Source organism: Haliotis asinina, unplaced genomic scaffold (assembly GCF_037392515.1).
Source record: "Haliotis asinina isolate JCU_RB_2024 unplaced genomic scaffold, JCU_Hal_asi_v2 scaffold_17, whole genome shotgun sequence".
Classification (NCBI taxonomy): Eukaryota; Metazoa; Mollusca; class Gastropoda; order Lepetellida; family Haliotidae; genus Haliotis; species Haliotis asinina.
The window spans coordinates 1,696,193-1,717,378 of record NW_027133889.1 but is presented as its reverse complement, the minus strand read 5'-3'; the positions used below and the strand labels follow the sequence as shown (position 1 = coordinate 1,717,378).

General features: G+C 40.9%; 2 protein-coding genes across 2 annotated transcripts; both read left to right on the top strand.

Annotated features, from left to right (window-relative positions):
• The first annotated feature begins 5,067 nt into the window (after nt 1-5,067).
• On the top strand, nt 5,068-10,325 carry LOC137269832 (monocarboxylate transporter 5-like). Its single transcript, XM_067803669.1, has 5 exons — nt 5,068-5,318; nt 5,976-6,119; nt 6,896-7,042; nt 7,448-8,569; nt 9,109-10,325. Exons 1-5 carry the CDS (start codon nt 5,192-5,194, stop codon nt 9,279-9,281), a joined length of 1,713 nt encoding a protein of 570 aa, XP_067659770.1. The 5' UTR covers nt 5,068-5,191; the 3' UTR covers nt 9,282-10,325.
• Nucleotides 9,998-19,330, top strand: LOC137269835 (monocarboxylate transporter 12-B-like). The gene is made up of 6 exons (XM_067803675.1): nt 9,998-10,273; nt 12,206-12,645; nt 13,120-13,263; nt 14,239-14,385; nt 16,401-17,201; nt 18,997-19,330. Exons 2-6 carry the CDS (start codon nt 12,243-12,245, stop codon nt 19,152-19,154), a joined length of 1,653 nt encoding a protein of 550 aa, XP_067659776.1. The 5' UTR covers nt 9,998-10,273; nt 12,206-12,242; the 3' UTR covers nt 19,155-19,330.
• The last annotated feature ends 1,856 nt before the right edge of the window (nt 19,331-21,186 follow it).

Below are 21,186 nucleotides of genomic sequence, written 5' to 3'. Positions count from 1 at the left end.
GTGATTACATGGTTGCTTTGCTTATAGGTTATTCATTGATAAATACAAGTCTAAGGTGAAAGAAACCCATTTCACATTTATGAAGATCATAGGTTCATCAGATCAGTTAAAATATGCTTCTAGATAAATAGCAGCCCAATCAGTTTCCCTGTCACGTGATGTCCATGCAGTTATACGACTATCAGTTAAGTGAGTGAGTGAGTGAGTTGGGTTTTACGCCTCCTTCAGCAATATGCCAACAATATCACAGCGGGCTACACCTGAAATGGGCTTCACGCATTTTAACCACTTGGGAATTCGAACATAGGCCTTCGGTGTGACGAACGAACGCGGTAACCACTGGGCCACCCCACCGTCCGTTAATCATCAGTAAGCCCTTATATATCTGTAAACTGAAAACTTGTTATCACGTATGTTACAATATTATGAAACTACAGTATGCGTCTGTTAGGTTTAAGCCCTAATACATGGCACGTCTGTTGGACTTCGACGATCTATCCCAGGCATGCAGAAATTATGCCAACAACATGAGTGCCAGTTCACCAGGAATATGCACTCCTCTCTGTCCAACAATTGATTACTTGTTAGACACGCCACATATGCGCTCTCAAGAAATAATATGTTTTTTTGTTCTTTTTTTAAAAAAAAAACCCTGTGTGTGTGTGTGTGTGTGTGTGTGTGTGTGATCTGCTGCTACTATGTACGCCCTACATAAATATTTCCCTACTTTATGACTGACTATGTGTTTTGCATTTCGTGTTGTTCATTTTGTGAACTGCCCTTTGTGACAATGGAGGAAGTAAAACATACTTCAAGTTTGGTTTCACTAGTGTACATATAGCCTCTTCCTTGTTTATTCATGAACAGATTAGTTGTAATACAAATTCGTAACTTTGAAAAGATATTGTCACGCGTTCAGTAATGAGTTCAATAAATGATAAAAATCCGTTGAAATTGGCGAAACCTTAATAAAATGTTATACCAAAACGTTCACGATATAACCCGTGAAGGTCCCGGGGTAGAATAGGCCTTCAACAACCCATGCATGTCGTAAGAGGTGACTAACGGGATCGGGTGGTCAGACTCGATGCCTTGGTTGACACATGTCATCAGTTCCCAATCGCGCAGATCGATGCTCATTTTGTTGATCACTGGATTGTCTAGTCCAGACTCGATTATTTTCATACCTCCGCCATGTAGCTGGGATATTGCTGAGTGCGGCATATTTGCCCATGAATTTCATCAATCTGATGCTCGATTCTCGTACAACTTATCTCATACGGTTTGCTGCTGGTCCCCCCAGGTTGTGGAGAAAGTTTCGATGAAACCATATGTGCATACCAAATATATAGTGAGTGTTTTAAGGGAGTCTAAACTTTTGATGGCCAGTATTTATCAACTGTAATTTTGAATCTTTTCCAGTGGGCATCATACCACATCATTCATAACAATAGTATGCGTGTTTTGCTTCAGCTGTGTCTAGATCTCCCAAGAAAACTGGTTTCGAATAATGGAGTCTACAAGCACACACGATGCCCATGGGTTCACTAACAGACAATGCAGAGGTCATCAGGTGGGTCTTCCAGAAGTCGAGGACAATGACGCCAAATTGGATGGCTTGGAAATGCAGGCAAGGGGTAAAACGTTTGATAGCACCAAGTCTGTCATCGCGTGCGGTGCCACACAACTGGAGGGTGGAAGAAAACACAAGGAAACAGAGGTGATGGAGAACGCTTGTGGTGATGAAGAGAAAGATGAGGATGATGAGGAGGAGGAGGATGGCGATATGACTGAAACTAAGAAACTGACTGCAGAATTAAATGAACAGCAAGATGAAATCAGACAGGGAGAAGAAGACGAAGAAGACAATAATTTGTCGATTGATCGTGGATGGGCATGGGTGGTACTTTTCGGTAAATTTAAACTCTTTTCTTTGAAGGATGATTGCTGAAATATGGGGCATGTTTACTCCATAATTAAACTGTTGGTTATACGTATTGAAACACACACACACTCACTCACACACACACACACACACGTCGGAGAGAGAGAGAAAGCGAGAGAGAGAGAGAGAGAGAGCGAGAGAGAGAGACACACACACCAGTCACACATTTCGACTTTTAGCATTATCCCAACAATATCACGGCGGGGACATCAGAAATGGTCTGCACGCATTTTGTCCATGAGGGGAATTGAACCCGTGTCTTCGACGTGACGACCGAACGTTTTGGCAACAGGCAAAATCAGACCGAGGCACACAACTATATATATATACATACTAGTGTTTATGGACCTTCTGAATTTGATTTAGTGGTTCTAGAGGTTATGTACTGTTTGACGATGACAAGAAGTTCAATACTCTAAATCCCATATCCATCCACACATCCACGAATGACGAGGCCTTGTTACGTACAGGAGAAAACACGCGTCCGAGGTTTCGGTCGACAACGGAGTCCCGATGGATTTCCCGACTCCGATGGTTTTAGATTGTCTACCAACACCAAGGAGAAGTGTTGTTTTCTACCACATATACCGCCAGTGATGGATAATTACAATCTAGATGATCAGTTATTGAAGCTACATCAACAATATTAGAATCACACGTAAAATCAATTCAATGACAGTAACTATAATTAGATAATTCAACCCCACTTCCTTCGCCAGTCCGTTGGCCATGTGGCAGAGTGTCTGCTTACAAATTTGTAAGTTGCAGGTATAGTCTTGTTAGGGAAAATATTAGCACCTTGAGCTTAATCTTGAACGGCATTTATCAATTGACTTCAAACGTTCATGTGTCATTTGAATGTTGAAGATCATAAAAAAATGGGAAAGATGGTTGCAGAAGGTAAGACCTGGGAAGGGATGTTAATAACGAAAAGTAGAACCTGTCTATACAAAACAAAAAGAAACAAAACCTCAAATGCGTTTATTCTGGGGAAACAAGAGGTGACCTAACATGGCCATCATGTGTAAGATGCACACATAACAGCTGCATAACAGCTGCAATATCAGCAGTGAGTTTAGAAAGTGTATTCCCGATATTATCTCAATATTTGCTTGGTGAATATGACATTCGGGGAACGAAACTCATCTACACTGATCTGACTATGAATATATGGTTAGGGGAATCCTTATTTCAACCTCGTCACTTCTATAAAAGAAAAGTGAAACCCGATGGCATGCGGGAAGATACAGCTGAGTGTGTTGATGTTGAAGTGAACGATGTCGTCAGGGATGACGATGCTGTTGGGCCACACCACATTTTAATATCCACGACCTGCATCAGATTGAAATGACAATATTCAAAGATCTTCTCTTAAGAATTCTGGGAAAAAATCACGTGTCATTCACGTGCAGTGCCTTTTACGAGCAATACCCCCACGTATACTTATGACAAACCGTTTAAGAAAGATGTTACTTTGAATATTTAAATATATTCTGTTTAATGAGCCTTTTTGGTGCAGTTCCCATCTCTTCTTTCAGCAGAGATCATTTTTAATGTGGACATAGTTTTGTCGCCTCTAACATGCTGTCCACCATATGTACTCAGGGTGTTTGGACAGGTAACATGATATTCAAATGATAATCAAGTTTATATATATACACATGTTAGAGGCGACAAATCTGTCCACAATACTATTTGTGTGTGTGTGTGTGTGTGTGTTTGTGTATAAACATTACTGCCCAAGTCACGTTTCATATCAAAAGACTGATCAAACTGATCACACCAGTTCACCTAAGCAGAGATGTCGTTATTTACACACTGCACCCTGTGGAAGACGACAAAACATATATGAGGGGAGTATCAATGTCAAGGTTGAACTGCGGTCAGATATATCAATGAGCTGGCCCTGGAGACTCAAGTATGTACTTACCCCTTGTTTGATGTATATACTACAGCACTCGGCATATCCACACATGTCGATATATATTTCAAATAATCAGGAACGCGACGCTGGACCCGATTTTAAATTATCGCACTGGTCCACAATTTCATAATAACTGAGATATTGTGATACATACGTCAATTCACATAACTGAATAGGACATTCTATAACAGGAAGACCTGGCTCAATTCTCTTATTTAGGCGACGACTGTAACGGCTTACAGCAAGAGAGGTAACGATGAGGCACCTCATACCTGTTTACTCACTGCTTTGGCGATATATATTTAAAAACATTCCTTATGTACGTCGGATTGAACATAAACATAGGGGTATGGAGGTCAAAACGAAGTCTAGACATTTATGAAAGAACCCAAGTCACACGTACGTAAGAACGATCACCCAAATAATCACACCAGCGTTGGTTAACAACTGACAAAGCAATTTGAACACAGTCATCAAGAACGTATCGTAAATTGTTACTATGATTTGACACTTACACTCTTCCATAATCATGAACAACTATATGTAACACCCATTCTTCCTCCAGGAAAGTTCCCTCTGATTAGATATTGAAGTAGATTAGAAAACTCCAATGGAGACCTTTCATGTTTTGTCTGCGGAATTCTACCAATGCTGTTTTAGAGAGGTCACATGTACCGTTATAGCATTTGTGTTATAAATATACAATATACGCACTGTATAGTTACAAATTGTTGGCAGATGCAAATGTCTATAACCAAAGTGTGTGACTGAGTTTAGTTTTACGCCGCACTCAGCAATATTCAAACCATATACCGGTCTATACCCATAACCTGGCTTTCGAAATCACGTAGTGTTTTCGAGGACACCCTTTGGCACATGCAGGCAATAGCTATGTCATTGAATCGAGTCTGAATATTCAGGCCTGTCTAAATACTGGAGTACAGTTCATTCGTGTTTTACATTATCTATCATCTGTAGAGTATGTATGATCCTATTCCGATTTATCCTTTATGTACGTGCAAAGTTATCGTCCTACCTTCCAACCTCTTCACCTACCGCTTTATCCACCAATGAAAACCGACGTGAATGAATGATATCAGTTTTCTTATACAGATGACACGCAAAAACGACAACATTATCACAAGTACATCTCACGTCATAGGACAGACCATCTACACTCTGATAAGAGCTCTAGATCACATGTACATAGGCTGCATTAGGCCTTAATAAGTTAGTGACAGACTTGCCGTACAGGTCTTCTTAGTCAAGGGTGAGACAACAGAGGGAAAGAGTGTATTGTTACCCGTAGTCTTTTTGAAGTTATGGCAGTGAGAAATAATCATGCAGATGACGATGGAGGGGCGAGTGTGGAAACTGAAGTAAAACCTCCTGAAGATGACAAGACAACACTACCTATAGACAGAGGATGGGCTTGGGCGATACTCGGAGGTACGTATACAATGACGATTCCATACTGTATGCTGTTGTATGCTTCTCTCAAGGGTGATATGCCTTTGTTTTGACAGTGTTACCCGACGTACATCCAACTGTATTATTCATAGATGTTCTCAACGTATTTATCTTACCGCCATGTTGAACGTCTCAAATCTATCATTTTGTTTTATTTTGAGGATCGATAAGGTCGCTATTGACTATATATGTCATATTATGACGCCTTCTCGGGAGAGTTTGGCGGTTCCCATCCCAGCGGGTAATATTTTTTTCCAGCTGACATCCTCCTGGTAGGGGTGACACTGAAACGTCTTAAAACGTCATTGACAAATGAAATAAACGTATTTTGCATGAAAGTAAGAAAATGGTGGATATGATTTAAACATGTATATACTGTCAGGAGGAAACAAAGAAACACCTGATTCTTCCTTAACCCTTCCCAGGTTTATTCGTATACTTTGTTATCGTAACATGGGAGGAGGTCTGAATAAAAATATATATATATCCTTCTTTAGTTTTTATGAATAATAATTGTGCCCTTGTGTTTTGTTTAGCACACAATGTACGGTTTTAGGCAGCCCAGCTTATGCCAACATGAGAATCCCCACTGTCCCACAGAAATAATAAGAATGGTAATAAATATATTAATTCCAGGATGTTTTCTGAATGCCATGCTAATGGGTGCATACAACCGATCTTTGGCGCTGTTCTTTGTGGAATACCTTGAGATGTTTGGTGCATCTACAACGGAGACAACCCTTATCCTTGGAGTAAGAGCTATGACCGTCAGCCTTATGTGTAAGCAGACCGATAGCAGCTAATGCCCATCTATAACAAAGATACAAAAAAGCTGTTGTATTGTAGGCCTTAACTTGTAAAGTAATGTTAATTTTCTGTGTTTAGTTATTGTGGATAATACTGTTTGTGTACGATATACATAAATCAGATTATCTTGTAACACATATTATATTTAGTATTATAACACCGTATATGCATTAAGTGTCCTTAATGGCAATCCAGAAATAAAGCTGGGTAGTATCACTTTGCAACCGGAACAATTACGAATTTCTTGTCTTGTTAACGTATATATTGTGATATAACACAGGCATACAACATATCTGGAAAGGGATAAGATAAATCCTCTCTTAATAGTCATAAAATACATTTCACATTCCTCAGTGAGTTGTTTTATCTTGATCTTTACGTGCCAGAAAAGGTGACTATACGTGTAAGAGGCGAGTAACGGGATCGGGTGGTCAGACTCGCTGACTTGGTGGACACATGTCATCGTGTTCCCAGTTACGCAGCTTGACACTCATGCTCCTCATCACTGGCTTGTCTCGTCGAGACTCCATTTTTACAGACCGCCGCCATATAGCTGGAATTTTGCTGACTGCGGTGTAAAACTAAACTCACCCCCTTCATCTTTAGGATACAAGGTCACCTGCAACCTTTTACAACATATAGAATGCTTTATGTATCGAACTTATATCTTACTGATGGATTGTGACTAGAGTACAGTGGTCGTATTATATGAATATGTTCTTGTACTGTCATGGATTTTTTTCGTTTAGCACCGGTTGCTATGAACGTTGTCCTGGAGTTTGTGGGGACTAGGAAGACAGTCATGTTGGGCGGACTCTTCAGTGTGTTAGCAATTCTCTCAGCCGCCTTTGCCCCGAACATATTGGTCATCATATGTGTTCACAGTGTTCTTTCAGGTATGTCCCTGTCTCAGTCTTGTATACACTACATAGCAGGAAAAGTAAAAACAGCTCCTTTGAAATAGGTCCTCTGATAACTCATGTCTAATGCTACGAGATGCATTTTCGAAAAGCTTCTAGGAAGAGGGTGGTGGATGGCTATAGTGTTCGGCCAACTCTAAGATGATATTGTATATTGTAGGTACAACCATTCTTTGAACTCCATCGGGATCACGCTCTGATCTCGATGTCGCACTTAAAGTTTGCCCTTGCGAACCACACTGAGACAAACACATCCTAAAGATTGCCTAAAGTGGCACTGTATGTACCAATATTGATATCGTTCCCCAGGCAATATCAACAATATCACCCATACCACCTTCATAAATACACATGCCCACAGTATCCATCCTTTTGTTATAGGCATGGGCGGTTCAATGGTACACGCGCCGGGTTTAGTGTTGATTGGAAAATACTTCAAGAAACGACGAGGTCGGGCTACAACAGCTGCAAGTACAGCATTGAGTGTAGCAAGTGTATTCCCAGTACTTGCTCAATATTTGCTTGACGAATACGGGATACGAGGAACAATGCTTATATACGCAGGTCTAACAATGAATATGTGGGTAGGGGCATCCCTATATCGACCTCTTCATTTCTATGAAAGAAAAGTGAAGCCCAGTGGCACTCGTGAAGAACCAGTTGACGGCGTTGATGTTGAAGTGAGAGAGATCATCAGAGATGAAAATGCCACTGGGCCACACCATGTAGGAACACATGCAGAGAATATTCACACTGGAAGTACAAGGAGTTGTGATGTTGTTGTAAACGACACCTGCAATAAATTGACTGATTCAAAAAGCGACGATGATTCCTTCAGAAAAAGAGCATACTCTGAAGGTTCTAAAAGACCGTCTGTTTCCGAATATGAAACAGCGGCATACTCAAGTCATCCAGACCTTGTGAGTCTTCCAAAAATCGCGCCCAAACAGATGGATACAGCTAAAAAGGACACACGCGTCGATGATCGAAAGCACATAAAATCTGCCGTCGTTAGAAACATTGTGAAAGTGTTCAGAGCATTTGACTTTTCTTTATTCAAGAATCCAATGTTTCTTCTGATTATGGTATTCTCTCAGTTTGGAATTGTTGTGAGACACGTCCCAACCTACCTCCCTGCACTGATGAATGAAATGGGATACAGTCAGTCAGATGCAGCGTTTCTGTTGCTCATCTCTGGAATTCTAGACTTTTTTTGTCGACTGTTTTATGGCTTTGTAGCCGATCTTGGATATCTCCGTGTCTGTCAAATTATGGCTCTTGGTCTTGTGATAGTAGGAGTGGCATCACAGTTTATAATGTTTTATACCACATATCCTCTTCTTGTAGCTTATTGTGTAGTGGTTGGTATCTTCGGATGTGCCTTCCCGTGCCTTCTTCCACTGGTTATAGTCGATTTCATGGGAATCGACTGTATGGCAAAGACCATAGGATTTACAACGTTATTCCAAGGATTGGCAGTTGCATTGACACATCCAATTTTAGGTAATGTACCCTGCATATTACAATCATATCAGTTCATTTTGACTCAGTTTAACCTCCATTGATTGTTCATGAGCAATACGCATGTAGCAATCAAAAAGTCACACAGAAAAGTTACTTGCCAATCTGTTCGACACATTATTGTTCTCCTCTTGATTGCCGGTGTGAAGTATTAACTGACTCACTTCCCACATTAGAGGGTAGGATATATATAACTGTGGGTTTGTAGCATAGATTCTGAATGATTATGGCTCTGACTCTGATAGCTTGATGACTTCAGAAATGCAGAAAACACCTCATACTTGTGCTTTTCTTACACTGAGTTGACACACCTTGACATAACTGAACGGATGTGAGATGCAGCATTAACCCCAAATCGGGTTTTGCAGAATATAGTCTACCTGAGGTTGCAGTCTACATGAAACTTTAGATATTTGAAGACGAACTAAGATATTTGAAGTATCCTCAGAACATCACGTCACATCATCATCAGACCGTGTTAGATCATGTTTTCATTTTTGGTGAACATGTGTGTGTTTCAGGGGCATTACGTGATTTGAGCGGATCCTATCTACCCTGTTTCCAGTACCTTGGTGTGTCATCCTTCTGTGCCGCAGCACTATTGCTATCCGAGCCTCTTGTACGTCGATATAAAGCAAAACACCAACCAGGATCACCGTCAAAGGATGAAGAATGTCTGGAACCGTTGAAATAGTCAAAGGACATGTGTTGGGGTGTAGTGAAGGCAATATATTTCACAGAGGTGTATATGCTATAAACCGAGGTGTATGTGCTATCACTGGTTAAACATGCAAATACGCAGTTCGGAACCTTCGCTCGAAGGGTTAATTCCTAATATTTGCAGCAGCTTGGCGGTATTTTGGAATCAATATACGTATAAGGGCCTTGCTCCAAGTCAACCTTTTGAAAGGAAAGGACTATTTAGACATTCACTCTAAATGCAACACCAGGGTAAAACAGCTAAGCACCAATGGTAAAAACGTCGCTGCAGTTTTGTTTCATATCAGACCCGTGAAGGTCACGGGGTAGAATAGGCCATCAGCAACCTATGCTTGCCATAAAAGGCGACTATTCTTGTCGTAAGAGGCGACTAACGGGGTCGGGTGGTCAGACTGGCTGACTTGGTTGACACTTGTCATCAGTTCCGAATTGAGCAGATCGATGCTCATGCTGTTGATCACTGGGCTGTTTGGTCCAGACTCGATTACTTACAGACCTTCGCCATATAGCTGGAATATTGCTAAGTGCGGCGTAAAACTAAACTCATTCACTCACTCATTCACGATATTTGCGCATGCTTTTCAGCATAAATACTAACCTGTTTCTTAAAGGGCTTTCATGTCTAAAAGAACCGTTGATAGCTAAGTATGTCAAAGTCGTATATAAACTGATAGAACGACTGGCCGCCTTATCGCACGTTTATGATGACACATGCCACATGTACCTATAAGGGGAACGTGACTGTCCATCTTGAGACAACACTGAAGCACATTTACTGCTTGTAGTGGGCTGTGTTGCTCAGGACATGATTTGGTGAAAAATAGGGTATAAATGCAGGGAAAAGTTTATTAGCAGCATTTCAGCGGGGACTGATGTTCGCACGAGACGTTGGGGCACTGACCCTCGACATGGATATGTAATGAAGCTACGATACAAATAGGTCGTTGATGTGTGGGCTAAAATCCGGTAAGTTTCAATTTGAAGGGATACAATAAATAAAGATGTCGTAAAGCTTAAATATTCCTTTCTCGTTTGTCTGTTTTTAGCTCCTCGGTCAAGTGCCATGCCCGACCTATATTTTACCTTAATTAGAAGATAGCATCATGTATTTTCTTGTAATCTTCTGTGAGTAATGTCAGTTTCATCGTTAATCAAGATGTCCTAATTCAACTACTCTGCAATGCACAAATCATCTCCTTCACAAGCAATTTATGGTATGGTCGTGAAGTTAAAAAAATACAAATCCAACTGGTTATCAGTAAATTGTTATCGATTTTTGTCAGACATTCCAGCCTAGATAATGCATACGCACACGCCGGAGATGTGATTACATGGTTGCTTTGCTTATAGGTTATTCATTGATAAATACAAGTCTAAGGTGAAAAAAACCCATTTCACATTTATAAAGATCATAGGTTCATCAGATCAGTTAAAATATGCTTCCAGATAAATAGCAGCCCAATAAGTTTCCCTGTCACGTGATGTCCATGCAGTTATACGACTAGCAGTTAAGTGAGAGAGTTGGGTTTTACGCCTCCTTTAGCAATATGCCAACAATATCACAGCGGTCTACAAATGAAATGGGCTTCCCGCAATTTTAACCGCTTGGGAATTCGAACATAGGCCTTCGATGTGACGAACGAACGCGGTAACCACTGGGCCACCCCACCGTCCGTTAATCATCAGTAAGCCTTTATATATCTGTAAACTGAAAACTTATTATCATCTATGTTACAATATCATGAAGTTACAGTATGCGTCTGTTAGGTTTAAGCCCTCATACATTGCACGTGAGTCTGTTGGACTTCGACGATCTATCCCAGGCATGCAGAAATTATGCCAACAACATGAGTGCCAGTTCACCAGGAATATGCACTCTTCTCTGTCCAACAATTGATTACTTGTTAGACACGCCACATATGCGCTCTCAAGAAATAATATGTTTTTTTTTGTTTTTTTTTTAAAAAAAAAAACCCTACCACTCTTTGTGGTGAAGATGTCAGGAACTTTAAAATCGGGAACATAATGAATACAATCTTTTGGAATTGTGTGCTTCGGATGGTTTCATGTGTGTGTGTGTGTGTGTGTGTGTGTGTGTGTATGTGTGTGTGATATGCTGCTACTATCTATGCCCTACATAAATATTTCCCTACTTTATGACTGACTATGTGTTTTGCATGTCGTGTTGTTCATTTTGTGAACTACCCTTTGTGACAATGGAGGAAGTAAAACATACTTCAAGTTTGGTTTCACTAGTGTACATATAGCCTCGTCCTTGTTTATTCATGAACAGATTAGTTGTAACAGAAATTCGTAACTTTGAAAAGATATTGTCACGCGTTTAGTAATGAGTTCAATAAATGACAACAATCCGTTGAAATTGGCGAAACCTTAATAAAATGTTATACCAAAACGTTCACGATATAACCCGTGAAGGTCCCGGGGTAGAATAGGCCTTCAACAACCCATGCATGTCGTAAGAGGTGACTAACGGGATCGGGTGGTCAGACTCGATGACTTGGTTGACACATGTCATCAGTTCCCAATCGCGCAGATCGATGCTCATTTTGTTGATCACTGGATTGTCTAGTCCAGACTCGATTATTTTCATACCTCCGCCATGTAGCTGGGATATTGCTGAGTGCGGCGTATTTGCGCATGAATTTCATCAATCTGATGCTCGATTCTCGTACAACTTATCTTATACGGTTTGCTGCTGGTCCCCCAGGTTGTGGAGAAATTGTCGATGAAACCATATGTGTATACCAAATATACAGTGAGTGTTTTAAGGGAGTCTAAATTTTTGATGGCAAGTATTTATTAACTGTAATTTTGAATCTTTTCCAGTGGGCATCATACCACATCATTCGTAACAATAGTATGCGTGTTTTGCTTCAGCTGTGTCCAGATCTCCCAAGAAAGCTGGTTTCGAATAATGGAGTCTACCAGCACACACAATGCCCATGGGTTCACTAACAGACAATGCAGAGGTCATCAGGTGGGTCTTCCAGAAGTCGAGGACAATGACGCCAAATTGGATGGCTTGGAAATGCAGGCAAGGGGTAAAACGTTTGATAGCACCAAGTCTGTCATCGCGTGCGGTGCCACACAACTGGAGGGTGGAAGAAAACACAAGGAAACAGAGGTGATGGAGAACGCTTGTGGTGATGAGGAGAAAGATGAGGATGATGAGGAGGAGGAGGATGGCGATATGACTGAAACTAAGAAACTGACTGCAGAATTAAATGAACAGCAAGATGAAATCAGACAGGGAGAAGAAGACGAAGAAGACAATCATTTGCCGATTGATCGTGGATGGGCATGGGTGGTACTTTGCGGTAAATTTAAACTTTTTTCTTTTTTCTTTGAAGGATGATTGCTGAAATATGGGGCACGTTTACTCCATAATTAAACTGTTGGTTATACGTATTGAAACACACACACACACACACACACACACACACAAACACACACACATGTCAGAGAGAGAGAGAGAGAGAGAGAAAGCGAGAGAGAGACACACACATCAGTCACACATTTCGACTTTTTGCATTATCCCAACAATATCACGGCGGGGACATCAGAAATGGGCTCCACGCATTTTGTCCATGAGGGGAATTGAACCCGTGTCTTCGACGTGACGACCGAACGTTTTGGCAACAAGGAAAGTGAGACCGAGGCACACAACTATACATATATATACGTACTTGTGTTTATGGACCTTCTGAATTTGATTTAGTGGTTCTAGAGGTTATGTACTGTTTGACGATGACAAGAAGTTCAATACTCTAAATCCCATATCCATCCACTAGGTTGCTTCCTGATCGTGTTGTTGTTTGCCGGCTACAGCAAAGGCATGGCAATTGTGTTCGTGGAATACATTGAAGTATTTGACGCACCTCCGTCGAAAACCACTCTCTTATTTGGGGTTATAACAGGCACATACAGCATTTCGTGTAAGTATGAAATCGTTTTTATACGAGTGTGTTATAATAAAACAAAGGTAAGCATGGTTGTTAAGCGATAAGGGGGTCCTTTCACAAAGCAACCTTTACTAAGGTTAACCTTAACTCCCATTCTTTAACACTGCACTAAGGTTATCTTAGACTTTAGACTTTAGGTAACCTTAGGGCACTGTTAAAGAATGGGAGGTTAAGGTTAACCTTAGTACAGGTTACTTTGTGAAAGGTGCCCAAGGGTTAAGACTTAAGGCCTTGGTTTGGAAATCTTACGAATTCTAACCCGAGACTTCATGGGTGGTTATAGAAACAAAGTTTGTAAAGTCATGAGAGGCAGAGATGGCATTCCGATTCAGCATGTAAGGAGGAGAGGGTAGCAACTCATCTGACAGGACGTCCAGAAAACCGTCGATCGCTTACACCAGCGGTGTAACTTAACAACCATTTGGTTGACTTCTGGCATTGTTTTACTGTTGTAATGATCTTCCACTTGAACTGCTTAAAAAAAAAAAAAAAAAAAAAAACAAAAAAAAACAACGAAAAAACACTGTCGGCGGGAATAACGAAACGATACATTTATTGATTTCATCGTAAGGCCAAGCCAGTTTTATTTCTTGTTTTACGGATTTTCGTCCTCATCTGGAAAATCAATATTTTCCTTATATGTACTAAAACATCTTGCTTTTGTCAGCGTGTATATGGGGCAAAAGAAATTTAGCTGGGAAAATTCTTTTGATATATTCTTGAAAACATACGCCCAGCGGAGGCGCAAAACATGAAATAAAATTGGCCTGGCTTTATTCGTTAACGTATTGTTCATGTTTATGCATATGTGATTTCACGACATACTCACATCTTGTTAGTTCTAATCTCGTCCAGGTTCCAGCTACAGATAAACATATTTGTACTGACGCATTTACCAAAAAGTGTCATCGTATTTACATGTGTGTAACATAATTATGCTTGTTTCAGCTGTGTTCACAATGCACATCCTTGTTGGAGCAATAGGCATCAGGAAGACCGTCGTGTTGGGGGTGATGCTGAATGTCATTGCAATGGTCACAGCCATATTTGCAAGAAGCATCACCTATCTTATCTGCACCCACAGCATCCTGTTAGGTACGCGAGTGAGTGAGTTTACTTTTACCCTTAACTCAGCAATACTCCAGCAATATGGCGCCGGTCTGGAAATAATCGAGTCTGTATCAGACAATCCAGTGATCAACAGCATGATCATCGATCTGTACAGTTGGGAACTGATGACATGTGTCAATCAAGTCAGTGAGCCTGACCACCCGATCCCGTTAGTCACCTCTTACGACAAGCATAGTCGCCTTTTATGGCAAGCATGGGTTGCTGAAGGCCTATCCTACCCCAGGGCCTTCAAGGGTCCCTGATAGGTACGTACTCTCACAGGACAGGTTTATTTGGGGATTTTTTACCCACGCGGTCAACGTATGAGATTCTAACGATTTCATCGAATAACAGATGACCTGTCAATTACATCACGTTGTGACGGAACTTCATTTACATTCATAACAAACACGTGTATTCATTCACTCTACAACATATATGCATTGTGGGAATGTAAACACTGCGAACGTTCCTGTGTTGCTGTTTAATTGTGAGTCTGTGACATCTCCGTCGAAAAAGATAAAAGATATTTTCATTTATATTCTCATTTTAAATTCAGTGAGGACAGATATTTCACAAGTTCGCCTTATGAGAAATAAATACATATATCATAATTTATACTAAACTATACTCAATTATACTCAGTATGCACTTACCTTTGCCAAATATATGTATTATGGGCCTCAATAACGGATTAAACATGTGTTGGCCAATTTCCAGGTGTTATTGAGAATTGAACATTTCCGTCCGACAACCACAGTTCAATGTTGTTCGCAGTGTGTTTTGGGGTGTTGGAAAATCCACGTATCTTCATATAGTTTTCGGGTCAGTGGAAGGCGGTGGCCATTTAAGATGTCAACAATTCGTTCCTATGAAAATACACAACGGCGCCCCGTGATGACATCTTGTCCCGCATGTGAACATTCGGGCTATATTTTGGGCGTTAGTAGAAAAACTTTAAGGATATCTTTTGTCATTTTTTTTGTTCAAACATTTTAGAAAATGAGAAAAGAAAAAATTGTCTCCGTCTTGATTGTCGTGAACCCTACGCTAGTATAAACGTCTTTCTTTATGGCGCATCTTTCATCAATGGTGTGGGCATTCCGCGCGTTTTGACCAAGTTACATCTTTGAATTTGTTGTCTGGATGGCTTCATTGTATTCAAGAGGACTTCCTCTATCAATCATCTGATTTCTGATATTTTCAACGCTTTTAAATTTTTCCTTACTCTAAATCTGACCAAGTACTGGCCTTCCTTGGCTTCCTTCCACCTGCTTTGTGCTTAATCCCAGCTCCTGACTGATTATCCTTCAAAGTTCTGAATGCTGTAGACTCAGGAATGTTGCATTAGGCGCACCCCATTCAAAATCATCTAGAACCAGTTTTCTTTCTTCTGCTGTCACAAAGGAAGCCGCCGGCTACAAAGGGGAGATAACTCTTGATGCAGTAAGGTTCATTCTTAAGCCAACAAGAGTTGCCTCCCATACTGAGCACCTTACTACTTAATGTAATATATTTTCTGTTCCAACTATTAGGAACAAAAGGTCTTCTCAGTAATGTCTGTTAAATTTATATATATCGAGATATAATCTTTATCTGCACGATATCGTTCATCGTTCAACGACTATTCATGGAAACAATGAAAACATAGTGCAGTCTTACGAGGTGCTTTATATGCATAGGATGATATCACGCCCCACACATGGTGTTACCCAGAGACACATGCATTATCTTGTTAAATATGTGCCGCACCCATCACGACTTCATATGGCACATGTTAAAATTGAATCTGACTTTGCTTAATATAGAAATATCATCTTTGTTAGCTCTTCGCGAAATCTTCGTAGACCTACGAACGTCTTAAACCTATTTTTGAAACGCTGGCTACGATCAAAGTTAAGACTTCAAGCATGCCGAGAAACAGGGCTCCTTCTTACCTTAATGTTTTCTGAGGGATGTAAAATAATTCCATATATATATATATATCTGTTTTGTTGAAGGTGCGAGTAGTGCAATGGTGCAGCCCCCATGTTTTGTGATCTTGGGACATTACTTCAAGAAGAGACGTGGCTTGGCAACAACAATGTCAGTGTCTGGAGTCAGTCTTGGAGGGATTATCTTTCCTCGTCTTATTCGATTCCTCGTGGATGAATACGCCCTCAGAGGAGCCATGTTAATCCTTACTGGCCTCAGCATGAACATGTGGGTTGGAGCCCTGCTCCTGAGACCCCTGGAATCCTTTCAAAGAACCAAGAAGACTACGCCCCTTACAGATGAGACAGAAAAGGAGCAAGCTGTAAATAAATTTAGCTGCCTCCCTTTACCTAAGCGAGTTAATATTGACTTCAGGCTGTTTACGAAACCATTGTTTCTACTTACAATGTGTTTTGCACCATGCGCGATAATTGTTATATTCATTGGGGAGTATTTACCTTCTCTGACATCGGAAAAGGGGATATCGAAGACAGATACTGCAACATTGCTTACGATTTTTAACTCTGTAGATTTCGTGAGCAGATTGTGTTTGGGTGCTGTGGTCGATCGGAAATATGTGAAGGTTTACAACCTGATGGCGATTGGTTTGCTCATCACTGGTACAGTAAATCACTTCACTTGGTTTTATAAGACGTTCCTACATATGTTGGTATTCACAGTTATCGCGGGACTGTTTGGAAGCTTTTACCTTTGCTTGATACCGGTCGTTGTCGTGGAGTTCATGGGTTTGGAAGACATGGGGAAGACACTTGGATTTATGTCACTGTTCCATGGTATATCTGGTTTCATCACACACCCGATTTTAGGTAAGATGATAGCATTGCCATTGTGATTATTATTTATGTTTATATAGCGCACATATCCATGTAACTATTGCTTGCTCAGGGCGCTGGTATTTGCTTCCCTCGATCATTGGATGTCCGTCTCAGCGACACACCGTATTATCAGTCTCAACTCCCTGGGGATTGTACAACTCTTGTTGCCACAGAGCATCAGTATAGTAATCATGATGGGGACCGTTGGGTTTAGAGTTGGTTGTGACAAGAAGGACAAGATGGAACACGAACAGTTCATTTCATCACAAATGATAACTTATTTCAGTGACCAACAAGCTCTCTTTAACCTCAAGGAGGTTTGATAGTTTGATAATTACGTCTTTAAAAACAATTGAATTATTACATAATTCTGGTAAATGATTTGGAAATAGAGAAATATTTTATAATTGGTAGTTTAATCGAGCAGCTTAAACTGTGGGTCGTATCCAGGGGATTAAAGTATTGTAAAATGATCGTCTTCCTGTGGGGGTACGTAAGTCACAAAACATCCAAAGTAAATTTCAGCATACCAGTACTTTTAACCGCGGAATAAACCTTACTATAATTTGGCCAAATTGTCGAACCTTGCCGACAGCTGAGAGGATGGTGTAAATCCAGCTAGGGTCCATGCAGGAAGCAAATATACTGGAAGTTACTATGGTCCCTAGTATGGTGATCTAGCGTCCGCTGCTGGCAATCTATAGCATGTGTATATATTGTATTTTTACACATAGTTAAAATGTTTTAGAGGTTCATTTAATTTCAGTCCCTTTATGTCCTCCCTTCGTCGAGTGACCGTCGTCCATTGCTATTTCTTAAGATCCAGCAGTCTGTATATACAGAGCATACTAAACGACCTTCCGTGCAATATCATTTTTATCGAACTAGTTAATGATTTGGCATCAAACAGGCGAAAGCGAGTTTGATACTAAATCTTTAACGAGTTTAATGAAAATGGTATATCACGGAAGCGAGCTTAGTATTCTGTTTATTACTCGCCAACATAAATTGACAGAAACTGCGGCGAAATTGCCTGCAGTGTGAGGACTCTCAGCTTTCAAGTCCAGCAAGGTCTAGTAAAATCGCGACATCAACAGTAGCATTGTGACGTCACAACTTTGAACCATTTTGACGTCATACGTCAAGCGGTATTACACTAGTGTAATACTGAAGTGAAAATATTACACTGCAGTATCTTCAACGGGCGAGTAATAACTATTGTTCTCTCCTATCCCGCTTTTGAGCGCCCGCCAGAAGAGCAGACAGTCCCGGGTAGGATACCCGTGCGCCTCATAGCAAAAGACGTTAAGATATAGTACATGTTTGTCGACCGGTGAAGGTCGGGGGTAGAATAGGTCCTCAGCAGCCCAGGCTTGCCATAAAACGCCTCTACGCTTGTCGTAAGAGGCGACTAATGGTATCGGGTGGTCATGCTTGCTGACTTGGTTGTCACGTCATCGGTTCCAACTCCGCAGACCGATGCCCATGTTGTTGATCACTGGATTCTCTGGTCCAGACTCAGCAATATCCTAGCTATATGGCGGAGGTATGTAAATAATCGAGTCTGGACCAGACAATCCAGTGATGAACAACACGAGCATCGATCTGTGCAATTTGGAATCGATGACATGACTGTGTCAACCAAGTCAGGGACACTGACCACCCGATCCCGTTAGTCGCCTCATACGACAAGAATAGTCGCCTTTTATGGCAAGCATGGGTTGCTGAAGGCCTATTCTAATCTGGATCTTCACGGGCAACATAAGAGATATCTATTTTGCTGCAGGTGTTTTACGAGATGCGACTGGTTCGTTCGATGCGTCCTTCAACTACATTGGATCATGTGTATACGTAGGTGCTACCTTTCTCCTGCTCTCTCCTCTAGTTGTCCAGCTTGATGAGAAGAGAAAAAGGCTAAAGAATCAACTGGCATCAGAAGTTTAATTCTTGTCCAGTGTTTGACAAAGTAGTATTGCAGATGAGTAATCAGTAGTTATAAACCTAACAAAATAGCATTAAGGATTTACGGATAATCTGTATTATCTATAAATAATAATGTTGTGATAGAAGCACAGGTGGCATGCGTAACAAAGAGAATACACATCGCTGTTACAACTTTATATTGTCTGGTTTATATCACAGTATATATGAAATATCACATCAGTGAGTGAGTGAGTGAGTTTTACACCCCACTTAGCAATATTCCAGCTACATGGCGGCGGTCTGTAAATAATCGAGTCTGTATCAGACAATCCAGTGATCAACAAAATGGGCATCGATCTGCTCAAATGGAAATCGAAGACATGTGTCAAATAAGTCAGTGAGCTTGACCACCCGATCCCGTTAGTCGCCTCTTACGAGAAGCACAGCGGCCTTTTATGACAAGCATGGGCTGTTGAAGGACTACTCTAATCCAGGACCTGAATTACAATCAGAATGTTCACATGGGTATGTATGCAAAAACATGTTGTTGTACTTTCACATTCCAAAGTTACAAATAGGTCTTGTTAGCCATACGCAGAGATGACCAGTTGATGACAATGTTTCATTAAAATATTGTATACCTTTAATATCAACACAACGTATGTCACAGCGGGCACAGTTCCGCGTGCGCACAATCGAGTGACATCCAGATGTTGGCGACTATACTGGTGAACCGTGAAGATCTGGGCTCCGTCTCACGAAGTTATCGTAACGCTACTACTGTCGTATCTCCTATACTATGAGTTCTTCACTGGCCACGATTGGACCGTAGGCTGAGGTACCCTCGATGTTTGTTTGTTCCCTGAACAACGTATTTATCTTACCGAACGCCTCAATGTTAATTCTGAACTGTTTGAAGCAGGGGTGTCGAATCGTTCACTTCAGCCAACCTGTGTGAAACCTGTGTCAAACGATTCGAATCTTGCATCTTGCTGTTTTTCTTTTTCCCGTAGGAATTGTCTTAGCAAAGTCATCGCGATGTAACTCCCCTTTCCTAATATTGACAGTGGATACATTTGAGCTTTTCGTCAAAATTTGTATTAGAGAGAGAGTCGAATGTTTTTTTGTAGCCATCACTAGATTTTTGCGAAAGAGACAGGAAAAAACAGATTTAGAGTTCCATCGATTTTAGTTCGTCAAGCATCGGTAATTTCCGCGTGCTATGCATCATTAAATGTTATTCTAGATAAAAAAGCAACTACCACGAAGTACCGAAGACGTTGCCATCAATGAACACTGAAAATAACAGAGAAGCGCTCAGCCAATCAGAAAGCGACATTTACGTTTGAGGTAAGATACTGTAACATTGATTTGCAACAGTCGTGGCTCTACGATAGCTTAGTGAAACGGGGCCTTGAAGCTGGTCTTCACCAAAGAGGCGACTGACAAAATTGGGTAGTCATGCTCGCTTGCTTGTCATGCATTTGGCTGGAGTGCGGCAAAAAACTAACTGATACAACACAAACACTTCACCATCAACATCAGACTCCATTGCAGACCCCAAATGCAAGGACAAGCCTGTGTGTCTGTACATAGGTCTCTTACATTTGCAAGAGTCAAGCGATCATCAAGTTTTTGAAAAGATATTTGGATCTGAAAGAACATGATACGTGGGTTAATTCTTGCTCCTTCAATTCCCCACATGGGTACAATGTGTGAAGCCCATTTTCTGGTGTCCCCCGCCGTGATATTGCTGGAATATTGCTAAACACGGCGTAAAACTAAACTCACTCACTCACTCTTGCTCCTTCATTACATGAATGCTGCGTCAGTACACAGTTTTGTGTTTTTTTATCCTGTGGCTATAGGGCTTGATGTCTATTCTAGGTATTTGTCTCCGCAGTTGCATGTTATCTCGTACACACATCCTCTAGGTTTTGAGGTGGACGTTCCCATTAGCATAAATCATTCTTTAATGTTTTGTCTGACGTGAAAGATTCATCTATTTTGGCTGTTCTGGTGGCTTATGGGTTATAGGTATGGGGACTGGTGG